The 22,762-nt window shown below is 36.4% G+C and overlaps 1 protein-coding gene across 3 annotated transcripts; it reads right to left on the reverse strand.

The window, feature by feature from the left end:
- Positions 1 to 560: 560 nt before the first annotated feature.
- Positions 561 to 22,762, reverse strand: LARP7 (La ribonucleoprotein 7, transcriptional regulator). Of its 3 annotated transcripts, none has more exons than XM_070948129.1 (13): positions 22,599 to 22,762; positions 20,119 to 20,334; positions 19,230 to 19,330; positions 19,066 to 19,149; positions 16,560 to 16,724; positions 14,992 to 15,100; positions 14,149 to 14,505; positions 13,140 to 13,278; positions 11,320 to 11,477; positions 9,707 to 9,828; positions 4,288 to 4,447; positions 2,673 to 2,764; positions 561 to 899 (listed from the first exon to the last, which is right to left on the reverse strand). In XM_070948129.1, the coding sequence occupies exons 1-13, from the start codon at positions 22,666 to 22,668 to the stop codon at positions 819 to 821; spliced, it is 1,854 nt and encodes a 617-aa protein (XP_070804230.1). In that variant the 5' UTR covers positions 22,669 to 22,762; the 3' UTR covers positions 561 to 818. The 3 variants fall into 3 exon arrangements, with proteins under 3 accessions (XP_070804230.1, XP_070804231.1, XP_070804233.1); XM_070948130.1 differs by having other exon boundaries at positions 22,586 to 22,660; XM_070948132.1 differs by lacking the exon at positions 22,599 to 22,762 and adding an exon at positions 22,027 to 22,320.

The raw sequence follows: 22,762 nt of genomic DNA on the forward strand, positions 1-22,762 counted from the left end.
AATGCTGATTACATCATTCATATCTACAAATTCTCCTGTCATAGGTAAGATATGAGTACATGGATATACCACTGGAAAAGTAAAGGTATACATCTATGGAGCTGAAAAAAAAAGATTTTCTTTCTTGTCCACAGAAAGAGGATAGAATGCTGTTTTATGCTAATTTTCTTTTGTATATTTCTTGTGATTGAATGAAGCTGCTCTAGAGGACTAGAAGAAAATTTGTGAGAGCTGACTAACGGGCCATAAGAATTACTAAATATTCTTTGCTTACTATGAAATAAAGCTTCACAGGCTCCTTTATTGTATACCAATAACAATACTGTTTTGGGTTACAAACAGAGAACATGGTGTTAAACTTATGTTCCTTAATCTATGGCAAGGAACTCTGATACTGCAAATAGAATAAAATTGATGATGTACAACTTAATTTTGATTCCATTTACAGTTTAAGTCTTTTTTCATGGAGTACACAGGGAAACCTGTGTCGCTAATTTCTCATCTTCCCCCTCATCAGAAAGTAAGACAACTTTCCATTTTAAGCAGACCTTTAGAATGAATTTTAGGATGTCTCATTCCCATTTATTTTAAGAAACAAATATTTCAGTTTTTTATTTCATTCTTACAACAGCTTATAAAAATATTTGTGCAAACATACACACACACTTGTTCAATGTAATCCTTCCAAACAGGCTCAAGTAGTATTCCATTCTATCAAATTCAGCACAATCTCATTTGTCTGTTTGCATTATGAAACAAAGATACTTTATCATACATTTGTTTCTTCTCTTTATAAGCATTTCATGTAAGTCGTACATTTACTCATCCTCAGAGAAACGTATATGCTTGCTTATCTCTTGAGTCTTTGCCAGTCTCATTTTTTCAGCTTTTGCTATTAGCTATAAAAGAAAACATATATTACTATTTTAATTCAGAAAATATTAACATTATCCATAAAACTATCATTTGAAACAAAAAAGTTAAAATAAAAAAGATACTTTATTTGGAAAAGAACAGCTCTTCATATGTACTTCCAACTTAACAAAATCCTTTAAAAGGTTGGCTACTTAATCATTAATTTCATCCTCAAATATTTTTTTAAAAAGATTTGCAGAAACTTAGTGGGCAATATAGACTTACCAAATGAGAAAACCTTAGTAAGCAACATGATGGAACGGGGATTCGAATTTGGTTTATTTGGTCCCAATTAGTCTACCACAGTTTAGAATACTTTATTTGGCCAAGTGCGTTCAGACACACAAGGAATTTGTCTCCGGTGCAGAGGCTTTAATCTTAGCAACTTCGACAAGGACTGAGGAATTCTGGATGGTGTAGTCTCAAACATTTTTTTTTAACAAAACAGGATTTATTTCTGGACCCAGGTTATCCCTGTTTTATACACAATCTATAATATTTTTTAAAATAATGCCTAATTCTGACGAACATTGGAATTCTCAATAATTCTATTGCTAACCATGACATCAGCTGCCCACAATGGTTGGTCATGGCAATCCCTGCAGTCCCCATTGCTATTGTTAAGTGAGGTTCAGGGATCATTAAGCAAGGACCTCTTTGTAACTTTCTGCCAGCTTCCAACAACTAAAGACAGTGGTGAAGGCAGCTTGCAAGCAGGCTACCCAGCAAGTAAGTAGCTGCTACCATATAGGAGATGGTATGTGGGTGACTGACAAAATATAGCATGAGTTCAGTGAAGGTTGGGAAGGAGGAAAGTCAGGCGCAATGTGAACATGAGGTTCAGAGAGAATGTACAAGAATAGCTAGTTATGTGTGGCTCCCACACGGGGTGCAGTGAAGGTATTCAAATGGTCGGGGAGATGTGGGAATGCACAGTGTGAGTGTGGTGGGGGTGGATTCTGGATGGTACTGGTGCAATCTGTGATCTTCCCTGCCAGTTTACCCATTGACTTTGCTTTATGGAAGCCAGCAGGAAAGGTTGCAAATAGCAATCATGTGACATCGTAACTGTGTTGTAATTGCAAGCTAATTACCAAGTACCCAGATTGCTATCATATGACTGCAAGGATGCTGGGATGGCCAGAACATGGAGGACTGGTTGTAAAAAATAGTTGGCAACCAAGGAATACCTGTATTAATATTGGGCTAGTTAATACTGCTTTTTAGCCAAAATTCTTTTACCTTGATATTGTCAATTTAGTTTTGGATATTTGAATACCAATTCCCTTGTGCTGCTTAATGACCACAATAATGTTTTTTTGTTTCAGTTATTGGACAGGTGTTAGTATATTGTATTCTAACTGTATTTGAGGAACTGTATTTCTCAAATAGTTTCAACAAAAAGTCTTGAGATATATTAAAGACTAACAAATGCATTACTACATATGCTTTTACAGTAGAATATGATGATGGAAAATCTGGGCAGTAACAAATTTGTTCACCTTTCAGATGGCACATAATTTTACTACAGAACCCCTGAACTATCTTAAAAAATTAAAGCTGCTTTATATTGATCAGTAGTTCTAGCAGTGCTATATGGATCAATTATGTCTAGCTCACAAGGGTTTATTCTGACTGGCATTAGGTGTCAAAAGTCTCAGTGCAACTGAATTTGTGCATCTCCCATTGAAAGAATGAAACCTGGGATTTTATTAACATCTATGTATGAATTAGGTGTTTCAGATCATTTGTCTTACTTTTTCTGTGCCCCGTTTCTTTTCTCTAGGTTGATTCAGTTTAGCTTGTCGGTCCACCAAGATCTTCTGCCAGTATCTTTGTTCATGATCACCTTAATACAAATGCATTGAACCAAAGTACACAATTTTACTTAACATGTTGTGTCAATACATTATTATTCTTACATTAGAAAGATGTTCTTATCACACCCATAACAATAAAGAAATAGGACTAAACCCTGGTGGGAGATATGGGCAGAAAGCATGTTAGTCCAAAAGCACATAAAGTCCTATGCATAAGTGGTACTCCTGATAAACCCATTTTTAAATCTCTACCTTAAGCACACAATATCATTAGACATGAGAAGTAAAACTGTCATGTACAGCCACTTCCCCCATTTATTCCTACTTGGATGAAAGTGACTAACATCTATAATTTACTTCTGTAGAAGAAAACATGAGAGAAAATTCTGCAATTCTTTTCAAGTTATACAACATGCATCTTTTTTCTTTTTATTTGTTCTGTACTGCTGACTGTACTGCATGAATAAATAAAAATATTTTTAGTAGGAACTCTTAGTATAAATACTGCCTTAAAATTCTATCAAAAAGAGTGGAGGAAGAAGCAAAGAGCAAATATAAGAACTCAAAACATGTTCCTGATTTTACATTTGTTGAAATATGACTAAGAGGAAGGGAGATAAAATACAGTACATATTGTACATAAATTTGAAAAGTCACAATTATAAAAGATAAATGAAATCTCTAATTATTTTAGTCCTTTCCATCAGAGATCATTTATTGAGTGACCCCCTTTTACATATTTGTTACCTAACATATACATGGGTCTTAACATTTTGAAAACGAGCTAAAAATTGAAGGAAAGCAGGGCAAAAATTGGACTTGAATTTTTTCTTGTTATGTAATAATTTTGATGGTCAGAGAATAAACTATAATGAGGGAATAAGGAACACAGCATTCTTAATAAGCTCGCCTGTTTATATACTACTGGACTACTCTCCATCATCCTAATTTAAAAGGGTGTATAGGCAGTCCTCGACTTATGACCACAATTAAGCCCAAAATTTATGTTGCTAACCGAGACATTTGCTAAGTGAATTTATTCCCATTTTACAACCTTTCTTGCCTCAGTTGTTAAGTGAATCACTGCAGTTGATAAATTAGTAACCCAGTTGTTAAGTGAATCTGGTTTCCCCATTGACTTTGCTTGTCAGGTCACAAAAGGTGATTACATATCCTTGAGGCACAGCAATTATCATAAATATGACTCAGTTGCCAAGTATCTGAATTTTGATCACGTGACCATGGGGATCCTGCAAAGGTTGTATCTGAAAAATGGTCATAAGTCACTTTTTCAGTGCTGTAATTTTGAATGGTCACTAAATGAACTGTTGTAAGTCAAGGACTACCAGTATCTAGCAATTGGCATTCCAGACAAATTGTAACCCCTATTAACAGTGATTTCTTTTTAACAAAGGGAAATACATGGTTTAAGTTCCAGACACAAACATAAGTGATAACAGTTAGCATTACATTAACAAATGTAAAAGTATTCCCAAAATTGATATAACCTATGCAACCACATGAATGTAAATGTAAAATGTATAAACCTCACCTGTAAGGATCTCAAGTTTCCAGTTGTTCTTTGCCTGCAGATCTTTATGTGAGTTTATTAAAAGTTGTGCATCTCCAGGTGTTTTAACCCGTACATGACATTCTGTATCTCCTTCCAGCAGGTCAACATAAGCAACATCAGCGACTGTTGTTAGCATGTCCTAGGATGAAATGGATGCACCACAGCAGATACGTTATATTACAATCTCTTCTTAATTTATGTACTTGTTAAGAAGAGAGGGGAAAAACAATATTTTTAAATCACGCAATGGGGACAAAAAATGTACAAAGAAAAAAAATAAGCAAATGCTGCAAATCTGAGCAATACGACAATGCTCAAGAAACGAGTAAGAATTCCATTTATATCTTTATCTTCATGAAATACATCTTTACCTCCTTCACACCATCTCTACCCTGCTCATACATACAGTGTTGTAGCTCTCTAAAATCCAATTGATTAGGACACAGATTTTCAAGATATACAGTTCTAATCAATGTCTGGCATGAAAGACCAGGGCTACATGTTAAACTGATTTGTTGGTCATGCCTATGCACAGGAATCTAATGTCAAGGTTCCAACTAATGAACCCAACCAACTCAGCACTCCGAGACTTTCAGCTTTCTCAAAGAATTGCTTTATTGAGTACATCATTTCGGCACGGATGAAAATAAAACCAGTTCTAAATAATTCCCGCATTTTCTTTATAATTAAAGAATAGATAATGCCCTTCCTCATTGTCAAAGGTCACATTGTCCAATTAGGTGTTCTGGCATCTCTTTGGCAACTCCTCTCAGTCTCTGGCCAGCACCTTTTGAGATGACCTTGGTTCCCACGGGATGATCTTTTATCAATGTCTGGCCTGACATTCCAGATCTTCCCCCTACCCCCAATTTGGCAAGCTCAGAAATGGAAAGATGGCTACGACAGGCCTGATCCGTTTCAAAGCTGACATCTAGTTAACTAATGGTTACCACTATTTTGGTGCTAGATAAGGGCTAATAGAATTTAAGAAGAGTTGGACTTAGTCCACCTGTAGAAATATAGAGACTCTAGGCCAGTGATTCTCAACCTTCCTAATGCCGCGACCCTTTAATATAGTTCTTCATGTTGTGGTGACCCCCAACCAGGGGTGGGTTCTAAATTATTTTACTACCGGTTCTGTGGGCGTGGCTTATTTTGTGGGCATGGCTTGGAGGTCATGTGACTGGGTGGGCGTGGCTAGCTGGTCGTGACCGGGTGGCCATGGCTATATGTATAGGGACTACTCAGAGGGCTGAAAAAAGTCATTTCTGACAGGTCCTCGCACTTTTGACTGGTCGTCACACTTATGACCATCCTCACATTTATGTCCGTGCAGCATTCTTAACAACCATGTCACTCATTTCACAACTGCTTCTTTTCACCATGGTGATAAGATAGGGCAAAAAACGTAAAATGTGAGGATAGTCGTAAATTCGAGATCTAGTCAAAAGTGCTAGGACCAGTCAAAAATAACTTTTTCAGCCCTCTGAGTAGTCCATGTGCACAAAAGGAATACCAGAGGGCTAAAAAAAGTGATTTCTGATAGGTCCTCGCACTTTTGACCAGTCTTCGCACTTATGACTGGTCATCATTTATGCCCATTGTAGCATTCTTAACAACCGTGTCACTCATTTCACAACTGCTTCTCTTCACCATGGTGACAAGATAGGGCAAAAACGTAAAATGTGAGGACAGTCGTAAGTTCGAGGACTGGTCAAAAGTGCGAGGACTAGTCAGAAATAACTTTTTCAGCCCTCTGAGTAGTCCATATGCATAAAGGATACAGCAATAGAGAGAGATGAAGGAAGGGAAGGAAAATTAGAGTAGGAGTGAGGGTAAGAGACGGAGGAAGAAAGGAGGAGAAGGAGAAAGGAAGAGGAAGTAGGGAGGAGTAGAAGAGGGGGAGGAAGAGAAAGTAAGAAGGAAAGAAAAGAGAGAAGTGGTAGGTTTGAGGAGAAAGATTGCTTTACAATAAAAAAGATGAAAGGGAAGAAAGCCAACCCCAAACAAATATAAAGATATTAAGATAAAGAATGTTAAACTTTAAACTAAAAGAATTGTTAAACTTTAAAGAATAAAAGAGAATAAATATGAATAAATAACAATAATTAGAAACACACATACAAACATACAATGTATTTTCTTTGAACAGAGTATTTGGCCGGTTCACAAATTTAAACAGTGTTTAGTCATTTCAATTAAATTTACAATTTCTATATTTCCTTTTTGCCATATTTATTCCTCATCTATTTTTCTAAAAAACCAATATTACCCTTCATCCTCATCTCTAATCTTAATCAAATTCAATTTTTCCCTTCTATTCTATATTATACCCCTTCCCATTGTCATCTATTTTTATATCCATCCTCACATTGGTTAATTATGTAATATTATAGTTGTTTAATATAAATTCAACATTTTAATATAAATCAATTAGTTATATAACTACCTTTTTTGTATATTAATCAATATGAACATGAATATTCCAATTATTTCCATGCAATCCAATTTCTTACAAATCAATTAATTATATTTACCAATAATAATAAACCAAATAATTTCCCCCATATATTCCTCCAAACCACAACTTAAACCATTTCTGCTTTCAGCACAATATACAATTAATAGTATCTCAATTATTACAATTCCCTAGTTAAATAGAGCTTTTTTTCTTTTGTGTTTTAAAATCTTGAACTCTCCTCTTTTGCCCTAAATTTCCCATTGTTTGCACCTACCTTTTTTGATGAGGAAAAAGAAAAGAAATCTGCCTGCCTAATTTTCCAACGTTGTAGCAACAGCAAAGCCAACAGCCTGCTTTACTTTCAGTTTCGTTTTTCAGCATAGCTAGGGGAAAAAAAAGTTGCTCCAGCACTCTTTGCAAACAAGCAGCAGAGCCCTGAGCAAAACAGCTGAGAGCAAATCAGCTGAGAGCCGGGAGCCGATCTAATCAAGGGCTAATTAGCCTATGCTGAAGCTCCGCGGGCCAATAAAATTACAAAAAAACACCGAACCATTTGTTAAATTGCTGGCTCGCCCGCCCCTCGCCCACCACTATTTATTGGCAATAAATAGTGGTGCGGAGGGGTGGGGCAGAACCGGCAGAATCCCACCACTGGCTATAGGGCGGCCCTTTGAAGCCCCGCGGCAAGAATTTAAACAGTTTTTTTTCCTCTAGCCATCAACTGGGACTCAGGAGGCAGCAATAGATTGAGAGTGGGCGGGGTAAGCGAACAGCCGGCGATCCAACAGAGCAGAGAGTGAGGGTGAGTGAAGGCGTGGGGGGAGGGCGAGAGAGGGCTTTGGCGACCCCTGTGAAATGGCCGTTCGACCCCCAAAGGGGTCGCGACCCCCAGGTTGAGAACCGCTGCTCTAGGCTGATTCTTTTGACTCTACCCACAGACTCTTCCACTACTTCTCCTACAACCAGTAAACTTTTCATTTTCATGCTTTTTGCCAATTCAGCTTGCCACTGTAACATCACAATAAAATGATTCAATAAATAATTTGATTACAAAATGTGTATGCCATTGTTCTGTTAAACCAGCGTCTTACTTTCTCTGTGAGGTAGCTCAGTTTACAAAACTTGTACAAGGCCAATAAGTGAATTACACGGTAATAACAAATGCTACCTATTTTCAAATTCTAATATATCTGGCACACACTGTTTAAAGTGCTTTATTTACTGAAATTAAAACCTTCTACTGTTTCAGTTCTTTAAGTCCTGCACATCCAGATGTGAATCACAATAAATATACTGTACCATAATTCACAAGCAAGAATTTATCTGTACTTTTCCAACTCTGAACATATAGATTCCATAGCAATTAGAGGCAATGTTAAATTTTAACAACCAGTTTCAGATGATAAATCTGGCAAGATTACAGCCAAAATATTATTTATTTCTTAAATTTATTTGCCACCCATCTTACCATGGGGCTACTCTGGTGGCTTACAACAATAAAAAGGAAGAAATGAAAAGTTATAAATATAGCAGAAGTAAAATAACAGAATAGTAAAATAAACAAAGAAAAAGAACATGAGAACACATCAATATAACAAAAAGATGGATGGTTGGAGAGCAAAGTGCAAAGCAGGAAGGTGGAGTCTGCTATCAATCTAGTAGCCACCTGCACCTCTATATTTATTTATTTATTTATTTATTTAATAAAATTTATATGCCGCCTTATCTCCGAGGACTCAGGGCGGCTCACAATAAAACAACCAGTTAAAAATATAAAATACATAATATATAATTCATATTAAAAAACCCCAAATCTAAAAACCCTTTCAGTCCAGGATATATACTATATTCACAGAAGAGCAAGTCAAACATTTTTACATTATACATTTCCTAGGTAATGATCATAATATTTAAATTTTTAAATATTAATTTATATTGTACAAAAACATTGTTTGTTCTATTAAGTACAATTCATTAAGTATTTACCCATGTTATAGATTGGATAGAAAAGACTGAGGCTGAAAACAGGAGTTTCTAAAAATATCTAAAAAATACATAACAAAAGAACTATTCAAACTGGCAGATTTTCTGTTTCATAGCTCAGTTTTTCAGCTGTCATCATAGATCAACTCTCTATGCCAGACTTTTAAAAAAGATTCAAAAGGATAGTTGCGTGCTAGCCACAGATTTTAATGTTCTATCATGAAAAAATAACAGAGATATTTAATATTAAGAGACTCTCAGAGTTATTTTTCTGTCACTGAAGTATGCTATTAGTTTGCATTATATGTTAGTAATTGCATATTTCAGACTGATCACATTTTTAAAAAAATGCTTTGTCTTCATAGATACATATTAGATCTGACAATGAAGATGTATCACAGAAAAGAATTCAGATGCAAACTGATATTGAAATTTAACCTCTTAATTAAAAGTTACAAGCCAATCTGTACTACCTATGGAATACTCATTAGAACAGAAAATATTTTTAATGTAAGATTCCAGCAATAATATTAAACAGATTTATAATCCATTAACCAATATAACAAAAGGCATATGTGCTAAGTATCAGCGTTAGATATTAGGAGCAATCTTTTCTCAAATCACAAAAGAAAATTAATTCACCTCTATAGAAATAATGACAAATTATGACTTAAAAAGAATTTATTTGTACAGGCAAGCAACTGTTTTATAGCTAAGTAATTGAATTCTTTTTTTAAAAAAAATTAATTCTACTTCCTCCGTTAAATAATCCAGAAGTAAAGATTAATTAAAGCATGTGCATCACTAGAGTAGCTGACAATCAGACTTTAAACAAAGTCATAATCACAATCCTCTCTCCGGGAAATAGTTCATAAATGTGAAAAATATATAAATAAATAAAACAGATATTCCAAGAAAAAGATAATTGCTTCTCTAAGAGCACTAAAGCATTACCTTGATGTGCTTCCTGCCTGGCAGTGGATCAGTACCAAGGATTTTCACAATCACTCCACTCTCAAACTGAGGTCCCATTGGATGAATCTTCTCAGCAGGAGCTAAATCATTGTTGCTGATACCTATTAATTCAAAAAAGAAGAACATTCACTAGGTAATATAATTTTAAAAATGAGAGAGAGAGAGAGAGAGGGAAAGGGAGGGAGGGGGGATTTATGAACACATGCTCAATCTAAGAATGTGTTTTCATTATAAAGCAGCTCCAGGTTCTTTCATCTACAACCCATTCTAATGAAAGTAGACATTAAAACTAACTTAATCAGTAGGGAATCTTTTAATTTAAATTATTACTAGGTTTCAACAAGCTAAAGACATATTGTAAATAATAAACGGTCTACGCTACTTAAAGGAAAGTACAGACAAAACTGAATATTTTCTAGATGTCGTCAATAGTGCTTAATTAGCACTTAATTAGTGCTTCTAATTATTTCTATTGAGGCACAGGTAACACTTGGCTAATTGATTACAAAACATATATAAGCATTGCAGACAAATATTGCCAACTATAGTTTAGCAATATTTGTTTGAACAGAAAGGAAGTCATGCAATCAGTATCTCCCTCTACTGTCCTCCTGAACATTTACAAATGCACTAGAATGTTGTTTTATGTTGATCATTCTAGACCAGTGGTTCTCAACCTTCCTAATGCTGCAACCCTTTAATACAGTTCCTCATGTTGTGGTGACCCCCAACCATAAAATTATTCCTAAAACCATTGAAAATATGTGTTTTCCGATTGTCTTAGGTGACCCCTGTGAAAGGGTCATTTGACCCCCAAAGGGGTTGGGACTCACAGGTTGAGAACCACTGTTCTAGATTGTTCACCAGGAATTTTGCTTTAAAAAATGCAAATGCCATGTGATAACTAAAGCAAGATTTAAGGGGAGTGGACAATACCAGGCCATAAAATAGTCAACACTGACTGATGCCCACAGGTTGTGGTAGATTACAATGGATTCCATTCCTCACCAGTAGAGCCACTGAAACCCCCCTTTGCAACTACATGAAATCTTTCCTGTTCTATCAACAAATACCATACTTTTCTATTTTATTTAATTGTAGTCGAGTGCCTCCAGGTGGCTTATATCATAAAAACCCAAATACAAAAACATTAAAATATTACAAACATCAAAACATTAACAAAAATTGAGTAAACAAGGAACCAGTACATGAGTAGGATGGAAGTTGCATTCCTCTTCCCCGTCCTTCAGGGTGGAATTCCTCCATAGGGGCCTCAAGCCAACCAGCAGGGCCAGGTTTTGAGTCCCTTTTGGAAGGCCAAGAGGGTGAGAGCAGATCTCACCTCCAGCGAAGGTGGAGATTGCACTGGTTGATTTTCTATGCAATGTGAACATCCTTTGTCAGAAGGCCCTAAAATGAACAAGTAGTCCGTGTCCAAAATGTATCTTCACTCCATGGAAGTTTGTTATTTTATTAAAATAAACCAATTTTGTAATATAATTTTAAAATTAAGTTCATATGTTTCTCAATTTTTCTTAAACTATAAGCCCGTCCTTAAAAAAGAAACACAAGAAATTCACAATTATGTTTACATTTGCCATTTCTTGTTGCGGAGTCATCTGCCGTGCAGACATCTCTTTCCATTGTTCCAAGGGGCACAGTGTTTGCTTTGGTCATTGCTTTTTTCAGGGATGACATGCTGGCTTTCTGTAGGGTCAAATACTCTTGTTTCAGATGCATCCATTCATTCCTACAGAATGGAGATTGAAAAATGGTAACACAAAGGTTGGAAATGATGGGAAACAAAACGTTAAATGTAAAAAGAATGGAATTTCTTTTGTATACAGGGATGAAAGGTTCCTATTTCTCAATATGACATAACTGGTTCTATGATGATTTAAAAGAAAGGGTGGCTAAAACATTTATTCATACAGAAGGCATCTATATGACTTTTTGAAGTTCATTTATCTGAACTTCATATTATCTTTCTTAAAGCTTATATACTTGAGAAAACTGGTGTATTTATTGGAAAATGATTACATAATTATTTTTAATTTGTTTCTAAAATACTAAAAAAATATGTAATTCAGTTTCTAGAGCATCACCTAATACCCATTAGTCGCTAGGAGTCTTTCTAGGGATGCCAGGCTAGATATATTTTGGATTGACCTTAAAACCACAAGCAACTGTGTGTATTTTATGTTTCTACACAAAGATTAGTTATGCATTAACTGTTTAAGAAAACTTAAATACTGTATAAAAGTTTGCTTGGATATTCACTCATCTTAGAGATCACTAGATCAAAGCTTGAATACATGTAGTCCTTATTCAGTGACTATTAAAAATTGCTATAGTTCTGAACAAGTAGAATTTATGACAGGTCCTTGATGTTCTGGACATCCCAGCATCCCCGCAGTCACTGATCATGATCTGGCCACTTAACAACTGGTTCAGCCTTAAGATGGCTGCAGTGTCCCACAGTCACACAATTGCAATTTGGAACCTTCTCTACTGGCTTCCCATGACCGAAATAAATGGGGAAGCCAGCAGGGAAGGTTGCCAATCATTCTGGTAAGTCACTTACACTTTCCCCTATCTAGCAAAGCTACCCATGTTTCAACTCCACTTGCACCATGTTGCAACTTGCATCTTGTTTATTCATTCCCACCTGATAGAGGTCTCCAGCCCCCTATGCTTTACCTGTCTATCAGCTTGTTTGTGAGACACCTGGGATACACTAAACAACCTACAATCCTCCTTAATGATGGGGGAATTGCTAGGATTGCCGTCACTAAGCGATCCCAATTGCTATCCCTAACCTCTAGTCCATTTTTTATTTGCTAATATTGATTAAAGAACAAATAAGTGATTTCTGGATTGCAGGTATTTTCTAGACTGAAAAAATATCATTCAAGTAGGGGTTACTGAACTATATTTTATTTAATGTAATTGATTTTCTTTTCTTGTAACACAGTGAACTGTATTACACAAGACACAATTTGCAGTAGAAGAGAAATTTATATTTACACTATCAAGTTCTCCTTAGCTACCAAAACACTTTCTTAATATACGTTTAAAAATCAAATGAGCATTTTACAGTAGTTAAAAAGAAAAAAAGTTCAATAAAAATAGGTTACTATACAAGTATATGAGGAAATTTTATGGGACAGGAACTACAGGAATAACTGGTACAGGTTAAATGCTTAAGGTTGCTTGGCCATCTTCAACACTAACATTTTACAAATCATTAATTCAATCAGAAAAAAAATAACATTAATGAATTAACAAGAATTCTTATCCCACCTTCCTGATCAACAATGTAGGCAAACATACTATCATTTCATCAGAAACAGTAAAAATACTAACTACTGTTCTCCAATATGGCAAACAAATCGCATATTTTTTAACATACTTTGAGAGAACTCTCAGTGGAATAACTTCTTCTCCCATCTTATGTCTCTCTTTATGTTTCTTCTTGTGTTTTCTTTTAGCCTTTGAAAGAGAAGTTTCTTTCTTATCACCAATCTCTCTTTCTTCTTCAGTTGAAATTTCTAAATAAAAATGGGTTAAAGTTACTATAAACAGCTTGCAAGGAGTTCAGGTCAGTGTATTTGATTCTATCATATGCAATATAATTTTATATTGTAGCGTAACTGATTAAGGTTGCCCCATGATTTTCATGACTGAACTTTGGTTTCTCCAACCCAGAGTGATGCACTCAAACTGACATTTTGATTAGTTTTAAGACATATCTGGCATAATTCTTCACTACACAGCAGTAAAATCCTCTTTTTAAATCTCACATTAAATTTCTAGCCTAATGCAAACATCTTGAAAACATCATGTATGCATTTGGAAATACAGAATTGCAAATATGTACCCATTAATAAATCTTTTTAAGCACACTTTAGATCACATAATGGGATTTTCTGAAGATTTCCTCTTCCCTACTTCATCCTATCCACTATATCAGGGCTGTCAAACTCCTGGCCCATGGGCTGGATGCATCACACGCTTGCCACGCCCGGTTTAGCAAAGGCAGAAAAAGCCCTGATATGTCATGTGACGACACTGTCAGGACATGAGTTTGACACCCCTGCACTAGATACATAAAACACATTGCTGTATATGGATATGAAAACATTCAGCATTTGGACCAATGTCAGAATGACATCAGAATGGTAACAGTGGATTCAACCTATAAATTTTACTGGAAAAAATTAACAAAATTATTTTATTTTTTCTACTTTCATCATTCCAAGAAAGAGTCATAAAAAAAAAAAAAGGATTTTCTTTCCTTTTTTCAAGCTGGAACAAATTTTCATTCTCTTTCACAAAAGCATCAGTATCACTAGAATTTTTTTTCCCAATCCTGTTCATGATTAGAAAATCAGTAGGAAAAATTAGAAATGTAAAACTACCTTTGGAATCTTCCAGTCCTGCTGATTGCTCCTTTGCAGAGTGAACATTATCTTTCTGAGAAATTTTCTTCACTTTTACAACTGACATCTCTCCATCATCAGAGCGATTCCGTTTCCTCTTTCCTGATCTAGTTTCTCCTAAACCCAAGCTTTGTGTTTTATCAAGTTTCTTCTTTTCTTTCTTTGAAGAGTGACGTTGGATTTCTGATAATTCTGTTTCAGAACTCTCTGATATTGTCCAATGACTTTTGGTGCATTCTGTAGAACTGGCCATGGATACATCTTTTACTCCAGTATTTGATTGGCTGTTTTCCTTCTTTGTTTTAGATTTTTTCTTTTTCTTCTTCTTTTTTTCTTCTACATAAAATAAGAAAATTTGTCTCAATAGTCTGAATAAATTACATTTTTGCCCTTTTTGATTCCAAGGGGTCTACAGAGGCTATTTATTTATTTATTAAATTTATTTGCTACCCATCAGCAGCTAAACAGTATAATAAACATTAAAAACATTAAAATCACCGAATATAAAATAACAGAATAGACAACATAAATTCATTAACATAAAATGGGAAGAGAGATAGCCAGGTATATGGAAGGGTGGAGGGAAGGGGGATTAGCTTTTAATTAGACAACCACCTCCAGTGTGAAAGTTCTCCATTGAGACCCCAAAACATCTGGCAGAATCAGGTTTTAAGGCTCTTACAAAAAGACAGGAGGGTGGGAGCCTATTTTATTTAAAGAGATTAAGATATTCTAATCTCCTCCTATGAGTTTTCACAACTCCCCTACTCAATGAAGATTAAGGAGTGTAATAAAACTAAACATTACCAAGTTAATACTCACCAACTACGGTCGAATCACTTGTAGGTAATGCAGGAACAACTTTGTTTTTTACTGTTTTGGGAAACATACCAGGTTTTCTTGGTGCATCTTCTGGTGGGTTATTCAAGAACTAAAAATGCAAAAGTCAGATAATATGTTATCTATTTAAACACATAATCTATGATGCAGTATACCTAGTCCTTGCTTAACAACCATTTATTCAGCAATTTGAAATTATGGCGGCACTGAACAAAGAGAGCTACCACTATGTCTGAAGTTATTAAAGTTGCAGTGCCACCATGGTCACAATAGAAAGTCAGGCATTTGGCAGCATGCCCTCCCTTGCAATCACAAGGGTGCTGGAAACCTCCCCCCTTGCATCTAGGCCGCCTGCACAGCAGCACTCATCCACAGCGCTAGACCTGCGCCTGAAGTAGAAGACTTTCAGCAGCCTCAACCAGCTGCGACCACTCCAGGTCATGACATCAGCCCTAACACCACCACTAATCACTCAAAAATACCAGTTGCAGCTTTCCACAAGGCTCAACAGCCTTGAAGAAAGATTCACACACACACACACACACACACACTGTCAGCCATTGTTGAGGGTAACTACTTCCCTCAGCTTAGTATGCAACAGACCGGACAGCAAAGAGATTCGTTGCTGGTTAAACACACAGATACTCATAGACTCTGAACGGTAAAAAAAAACATTCTTTACTCTTAGTGAAAAAAACAAACCTGGTTTCTCAAAACAATAACACGTCTTTGAATAATCACTCTCCAACACAAAACATAGTTTGCTTATAGTTCTCTTCAGTCACACACAGTCCCTCATCAGGAAATCAACCATCAAATAGCAGGAGCTCCCGGGCTTCCTGTCTACTTTTATGGCTGCCTGATCATAGCACAGCCAATAATTCTTCTTATATCATTTAAAGTCACAAACATAGTTTTCTATATATTACCTACCCAACCGTAGGATAAATATGCAATAGCCATCACTTCCAAGGATCTACCATGTGTCACTTACCTTCAGACGTTTTTCTCTTTGCTATTGAAAGGTCTGCACAGCTTATCTTATATAGCTCCTAGTTGTACCAGGTCTTTTTTCCTGAAGCCATCTTGAAACCAATTCTGGTGGAGCTTCAGAAGCTTTCTGAAGCATCAGACAGAGCATACAGACCTCTTAACAGCAGGAGAAAAACACCAGAAGGATTGACAAACAAGTTCTATAGTGCCAGTGCCAGGAACTGGAAACTATTTAACATTTATAAAGTATTATTTTAGAGTTCTAAATGTTTAATTGACACTATTAAGACATTTTAAGTAGAGCACAATATCTTCCTTCAGATAACAGATTCTGTACTTTCAAGTTCTATTGTAGTGTTAGTCTTTCAGTGGTTAAAAATTCACACTGAAAGACTGAAGATTTTCACACTACAACTACAAAGGAGTTTAACCACTGAAAAACTCACATTACACTACAAAATGTTTTATAAAAACAGTATTTTTATAAAAGCTAGAACTGTATATATTAAACAGCTTAATTAAAGACAAATCAATTTTTTCAATTGCTTATACCTCACCTCTATAGCTTTTTCAGCTTGTTCTTTTGTTTCAAATTCCACAAATGCAAATCCTTTAGGGTCTTTGGAGGTCTTATAGCGAGGAATGCTGATGTAAACTACGTTGCCACATTTTCCAAATACTCGTTCAATCCAACTGTGATTGACATTTTTAGGAAGCAATTCCTACAGCAAAAGTTAGCAACAGACCTAAAGCTACATTTTTTATGTATGTATACACACAAAAAACACCAACTTTATTTGCACATCTATGCATGGACCATGATACTAATATTTTATCATTAAAACTAGCAATTAAGTGATGTGCAAACCCAGAAGTGTCACAAATAAATATGGCATCAATTGTTTATAACCAATTTTGGCAGAGAAATATATTCACACACATATAGGAATGCTCAGTAGTGGGTGGCAGCAATGGTTTATGATTTTGTATTTCACATAAGAAATCTTTTATCCTATGCACACACAAAAACCCCAAATAAAAAGTTGGGAATTATCTTTATTAATTCAACTAAATGCCATAAAATATTCACATTAAATGTTTCTAAAGAAACTATATTTCTTGATGCAGAAGAAATTTTCATACTTCCCTCACTGTCCCATAAATGTGTACCCATGAACTATTTAAGTCCCTGAATTTATTTAAATCTATAATTGGCTTAGCTAGATGGTTGCAACTGAAGGTCTTCTAGAATGGGTTGCAGTTTCTCATTCACAGGTATAAAAAACTGGAAATAGGAAAAAAAGACTGCAAAAGGTCAGGGGAGACTACAGTTCCAGCAAACAGTACTATAACAATTCAGTGGAGGAAAATAGGGTGAACTGGCTTAGTGGGATAGACTTGAAAAAAATAAATTAAGTAGGAAAAACATGAATATCCAATCTGGATATCCATTACATTTTAGAAAAAATCTAAATATTCAGTTCAATTATAAATAATCTCCTGATCTGGGCATCTCCAACATATATTCTAACCCAGCCAGTGAGTTGTAAGTGGTAACAGAAGGTAAGTAATAAGTTAAAAATGATAAAAATATAATTATAGATGTATGTGTGTGTGTGTGTGTGTGTGTCTTCTCAGGTTTCGCGGGTGTGTGTATGTAAAAAGTTAAAATCTCTGGTGTTTTCCCGCGTCATTAAAAATCTGTTACTTAAAATGCTTAAAATCTTAAAATCCTGGCTAAAATCCCAGCTCAAAATCCTCTAAAATCCTAACAAAACACTTTGTAAGGTCTTTTAAAACTTTGGCTAAAATCCTAACCAACACTTTAAAAGTTTTTTGGCAACGTTTTGACAAACTCTCTAACTTGTCATCATCGGGCCCCTACTTTCAGTTTAGAAGCTGTGGGTATGCTGCGAGGTCGGAGTTGTCACTTTTCTCTGTTCGCTGCTGTTGATGTATGCTGGTTAGCCTGCAACTCAATGTCCTGATTGGAGGGCAACCGTTTTTTCTCCCGCTTCATTATCATAGCTGCAGCCTGACTGCATGTTAAAGGCCCAGCTTTCTCTGGTTCTCTATTACTAATTGTCAACTGCAAAGAGGGAAGGATTCTGGTAGGCATCACAACACAACTGGTTGCCTGTTGAGATCTCAGCCTATCTTCTGGCTCGGTTCTCTCCCTCTCCCTATTGCTAGCTATCCTCTGCAAAGAGGGAAGGATTCTGGCAGGCTTTACAGCACCACTGGTTGCCTGTTGGGATCTCTGCCTATCCTCTGATGTTAAGACTTGAGTTTCCCTCAGTGCAGGTCTCCAAATACTTGATAACCTAGAAGCGTCATCTCATCTATTCATATTCTGCGGCCTGTTTTCAATTTCAATAGCTTCCCTAATTATTCTCTTATTGTTCCTCTTTCACCACTGTTCTAGTATTGTTGAAGTCGATATTATATCTGGTGGCCTTCGTATGTTGTACCAAAGAAGAAGTTCGTTCTCCCTTTTTCACTGCATTTTTGTGTTCTAAACGCACACTTATTCATCTGTTCGTCTGTCCAATATAAGATGACTGACAGGAGGCACATGGCACTTTGTATACCCCTTGATTTTCCAGCTCAAGGATAAAATTGTGCTAATGGAAGACCCATCAGTTCTGATTTCAGTCAATGGATTGACTGCTCTCTACCCCATTCCCACAGGATTAAGAGAAGGATTTAAGAAAAGAGGAATCCTTCTCCATGAATTCAATCTCTCATAAACTCTTATCCAATTGCCACTATTTACAGAAAAAAAATAGTGACCCTCAGTGCTCAGAAATTGAGGATTTTGCTTGAAAGGAAAAAGAAGGAGTTGGCAGACCAAGACTCTCCTAGCTTATGCTGGATGTTTATAGTTGTGTTAAAGAGAGCCAAAAATATTGTGCCAATTGGCTAAAGTTCTAAATAAGGGCAGTTGGCTAGCAAAAGGTGTTTTAAAATTCTACTTATACAAAAAACATTGAAATACTTAATTGGCTTTTCCTAAGGAAATATTAAAAGTTAAAAAGTGAAAGAAAATAGGCACTATCTTACCACATATACAGTACGACTATCCACATCTTTTGGCTGATCACCCAAAGGTTGCCGTCTTCTGATCCTGATTCCTTCTAAATCCAACTATAAAGTATAAAATTAAAAATCTGTTTCAAATATTTCCTCCGTTTGGCCTTACAGAATAAATAAGTTTTCATACTCACTTCTACAACAGATGAACCTTTAACTGCTCGTGCTATCAATTTTCTGTCAGTGGTTAATTTTTTCATTTTGTTGAAAGAAATCAGAAGTGATATGTCAACATCTAAAATTAAAAGAATTAAAATTAGCATAGGAGATTGTAACAGGAATTGGGAAAAATTTGCTATACTGATCTTGGGAACTGATTGATAGACGAAATGCTCAATTTTTCTGATTGGACAAGAGTTGGAATAGTTGGTTTTAATGAAATTTGAACTCTTGAAATGAGATGTTTAAGGGCAACTGATCAGTCAAGCTTGAGGTCACTATTGGGACTTTAAATAATTTACTTTACTTAAACAAAGAGATAGAGTAAAATAATACAAAAATGTATACAATATGCTTCTTTTTGAGAAAAAACCCTGCACATTTAAGTTTTACAATAAAGCTTATGCTTAATTTAATTCATAAATTACTCCATAATTGATTTTAGTTTCATTACAATATTACATTTCATATAACAACTGTACATAAATGCAATGTAACTATCAGATGAGATTCCAGGAAGGACTCCCATAAAAAAGATTTTACCACCATAAACACTTCCTATTTGTACAGCAAAACTGATAAAGTCTAATATATGGTGTTCTGTTATATGAATGAACTATTATTTTAAAGTACAAAAATTTAATCTAATCAGAAAAGCAGCAGAGAGCCAGTTGTTTTTAAATAAACTAAATCTGTAATTGATATAGATATCTGTAATAATATTCATGTGAACAGGAACTATTTTTCAAGAATGTTTGTAAGCCAACCTGTTTGAATTGGGTGGTTATATAAATTTAATAAATAAATTAACTGTATTTCAGTAATAATATATTTTTATTGCTAGTTAAAAACAAGCAGACTTACATCCATCTCTAGATTTTTCTATTTGTTCTCTGAGAAATTTGTCTTTGTGAAGATTAACATCACCAAACCAGAAGTCAACTTGTTTTGCTATATCTGAAAGCACTTGTTTAACTCTTGATCTTTTCTTTTTTTCTCGTTCCTTTCTCTGTTCAGTAGTTTCTTTCTCCATAATTTTGCTTCTTATATTTTCTGTCTCCATTCCTATAACACTGTCATCTGAAAATAAAGCATAATTGTCAGTTTCAACATAAACACATCTACTTTATACTTATTGTATTTTTCGGACTATAAGACGCACTTAGCTTTTGGGGAGAAAAACAAGAAAAAAATCTGCCTCCGACTCTCAGCAATTTGCCTCCTTGCAGCAAATGGCCTGGTCAGCTTCAGCACAGCCTGATTTAACACGAGCAGCTGATTGGCAATTGGATCGGCCTCCTGGAATACCGCCTATCAGCTGTTTCATGCTATGGGGATCGCTACCACCCATCACCACCTCTGCGCACCCCATTTTTGGCCTCTGTGCGTCCCATTTTCAGCCTCCACGCATCCCATTTTTGGCCTGTTCCAGGCAGTGGGGATTGCGGTGCTGCGGCCTATCCCCGCCACCTGGAACAGGCTGAAATTGGGGTGCGCAGACGCTGAAAACAGGACACGCAGACGCTGCAGGCGCGGAGGAGGCAATCCCTGCAGCCTGGAACAGCTGATAGACAATATTTCGGGAGGCTGATCCAACCGCCAATCAGCTGCTTGTGCTAAATCAGGCTGTGCGTAAGCTGACCAGGTAGTTTGCTGCAAGGAGACAAATTGCTGGGAGGCAAAGGATGAAGGATGGGGGTGGGTGGGTGGGGCTTTGGCAACATTCACTCTATAAGATGCACAGACATTTCCACCCACTTTTGGGGGGGAGTGCATCTTATACAGTGAAAAATACAGTACATTGCACAATATATTAGCAAAGTAATTTTAAGAAGTGATCTTTTTCTTAGAAAATATATGTAGAGAGGAGCAAAACTAGAGATGGCTGCTCAGTGGGAAACAACAAAGGACTACTTTTGCAAATATGAAGCTGTAAAAAGAATAACAGCCTGGAAATTTTCAGTAGTAGTTTGTTATTCCACATTCCTCAGATCAACACTATAATACATGATATTTTATTTCTGAAATATAGCATTCTGTCAACACAATAGGACAATATGCAAAAAAATGCATTAGAAAACACAAGCAAAGAATGAATAGCAGTTCTTATTATATTTGCAAGACATACAAGTATCTGAGCAAATATATAAATATTAAAAGAACTTAACAATCAAAAATAACCAGAGTCAATAGCACAAGTCCAATTCACACTTTTAACTCAATAACTCAAGTAATAACTCAAGTAAAATATAAACTGATAGTCTTGTGCTACCAGAAGGGTCCATTTCTGCCATATGCTTTACCACGGGAGTTAAATATTCTTTGGACAGCTACAATCTTATAAATGTTCTAAGTCGGGGTGGGCAACTGTGGCCCTTTTACAACCTGTGGACTTCAACTCCCAGAATTCCTGAGACAGCCAAGCTGGCAAGTAGAGAAAAAAGTGCTCTTCAACATCAGCAAAAGTTTAACTGTTACAAAAGCAAGCATTCCAGGCAACATGCTCCCATCTCTTTGCCAATGAGACAGTGACAGATATTACATTTTACAATCATATGCTAGAATATATTCAAAATGCACTTCCTGCTGTGAGATGGTCATTCAGGGCGATTAAGGATGGTGTATTTCCAATTGTAACACCAAAGGGAAACAAGACCACCGTTCCCCAAATGGGCAAACACACAACACTGATGCAACATTTCTTATTAAGCTCTTTTACTTTTCAATATGTAAATATGCAGCTCGCTAGATAAATTAATGTTTAAAATTCACCAGCAAAAAAGCTGAAGTCTCCATTTCCACAATCGCTGATTATCCCTCCGGGACGCTTTCAAGGACCTCCAAAAAACACGCCAGTAACTATTAGAAACGCAATATTTATACTATTTCTCCCGGCTTATTTTGATCTTCGTAGGCACTTTACTATTTTTCCGCCAGAACCAGAAGTTAATGAAAGCGTTTTAAAAAAACGAAATCGATTATTCCAGGCAGGACTGAACATCTGGAAGGGCGATTTTTCGCAGGGTTTTCAAGTGCCGCAAAGCCTTTCCCTTTGCTTGGGATAGATAGAACAAGAGTACGAACTCTGATAAAGCGGGAAGATGAGAAGCTGCCCGTGGCACCCAGTCGCCTTTTTCCCTGAGCAAAGACAGGGCCGAGCTTTGAAGATCCCAAAGAAGCTGCTAGAGCCCGGCCTCCCCCTTGAGGCTCCCCCAGAACTGATCGGGCTCTGCAGCCGGCGGAGGCTTCGTGTGGCTGCGACTCGAGTGACGGGAGCCACAGCACAACGTTTCCGGAGGACACTAAGCGAGGAGTGCCAAGTCTAAAACACCTGAGGATCTCACCAGCTCTTCGGGTGGCGAGCAAAGCCCTCGAACGGCACCTCGAGCTGCCCTGAGGGAAAGCAGAGCACATCAGCGGCGGCGGCGGCGGCAGCCTTCGGCCAACCCATCCCCCGTGGCCCGCAGCCCGTTGCAAGCGCGCCTCCAGATAACGTCAGCAGCGCCAC

This window comes from Pituophis catenifer, unplaced genomic scaffold (assembly GCF_029215685.1).
Source record: "Pituophis catenifer annectens isolate HBS135680 unplaced genomic scaffold, rPitCat1.0.hap2 SCAF_8, whole genome shotgun sequence".
NCBI classification, from domain to species: domain Eukaryota; kingdom Metazoa; phylum Chordata; class Lepidosauria; order Squamata; family Colubridae; genus Pituophis; species Pituophis catenifer.

Excerpts from the sequence above, each read along its gene's own strand:
- LARP7 (XM_070948129.1), bottom strand. The coding sequence starts at position 22,668 with ATGTGCTCTGCTTTCCCTCAGGGCAGCTCGAGGTGCCGTTCGAGGGCT. Across the intron at positions 15,101-16,559 it reads AAGCTGAAAAAGCTATAGAG|TTCTTGAATAACCCACCAGA; the intron begins GTGAGGTATAAG and ends TTGCATTTTTAG. Across the intron at positions 14,506-14,991 it reads AAGTGATTCGACCGTAGTTG|AAGAAAAAAAGAAGAAGAAA; the intron begins GTGAGTATTAAC and ends TATTTTATGTAG.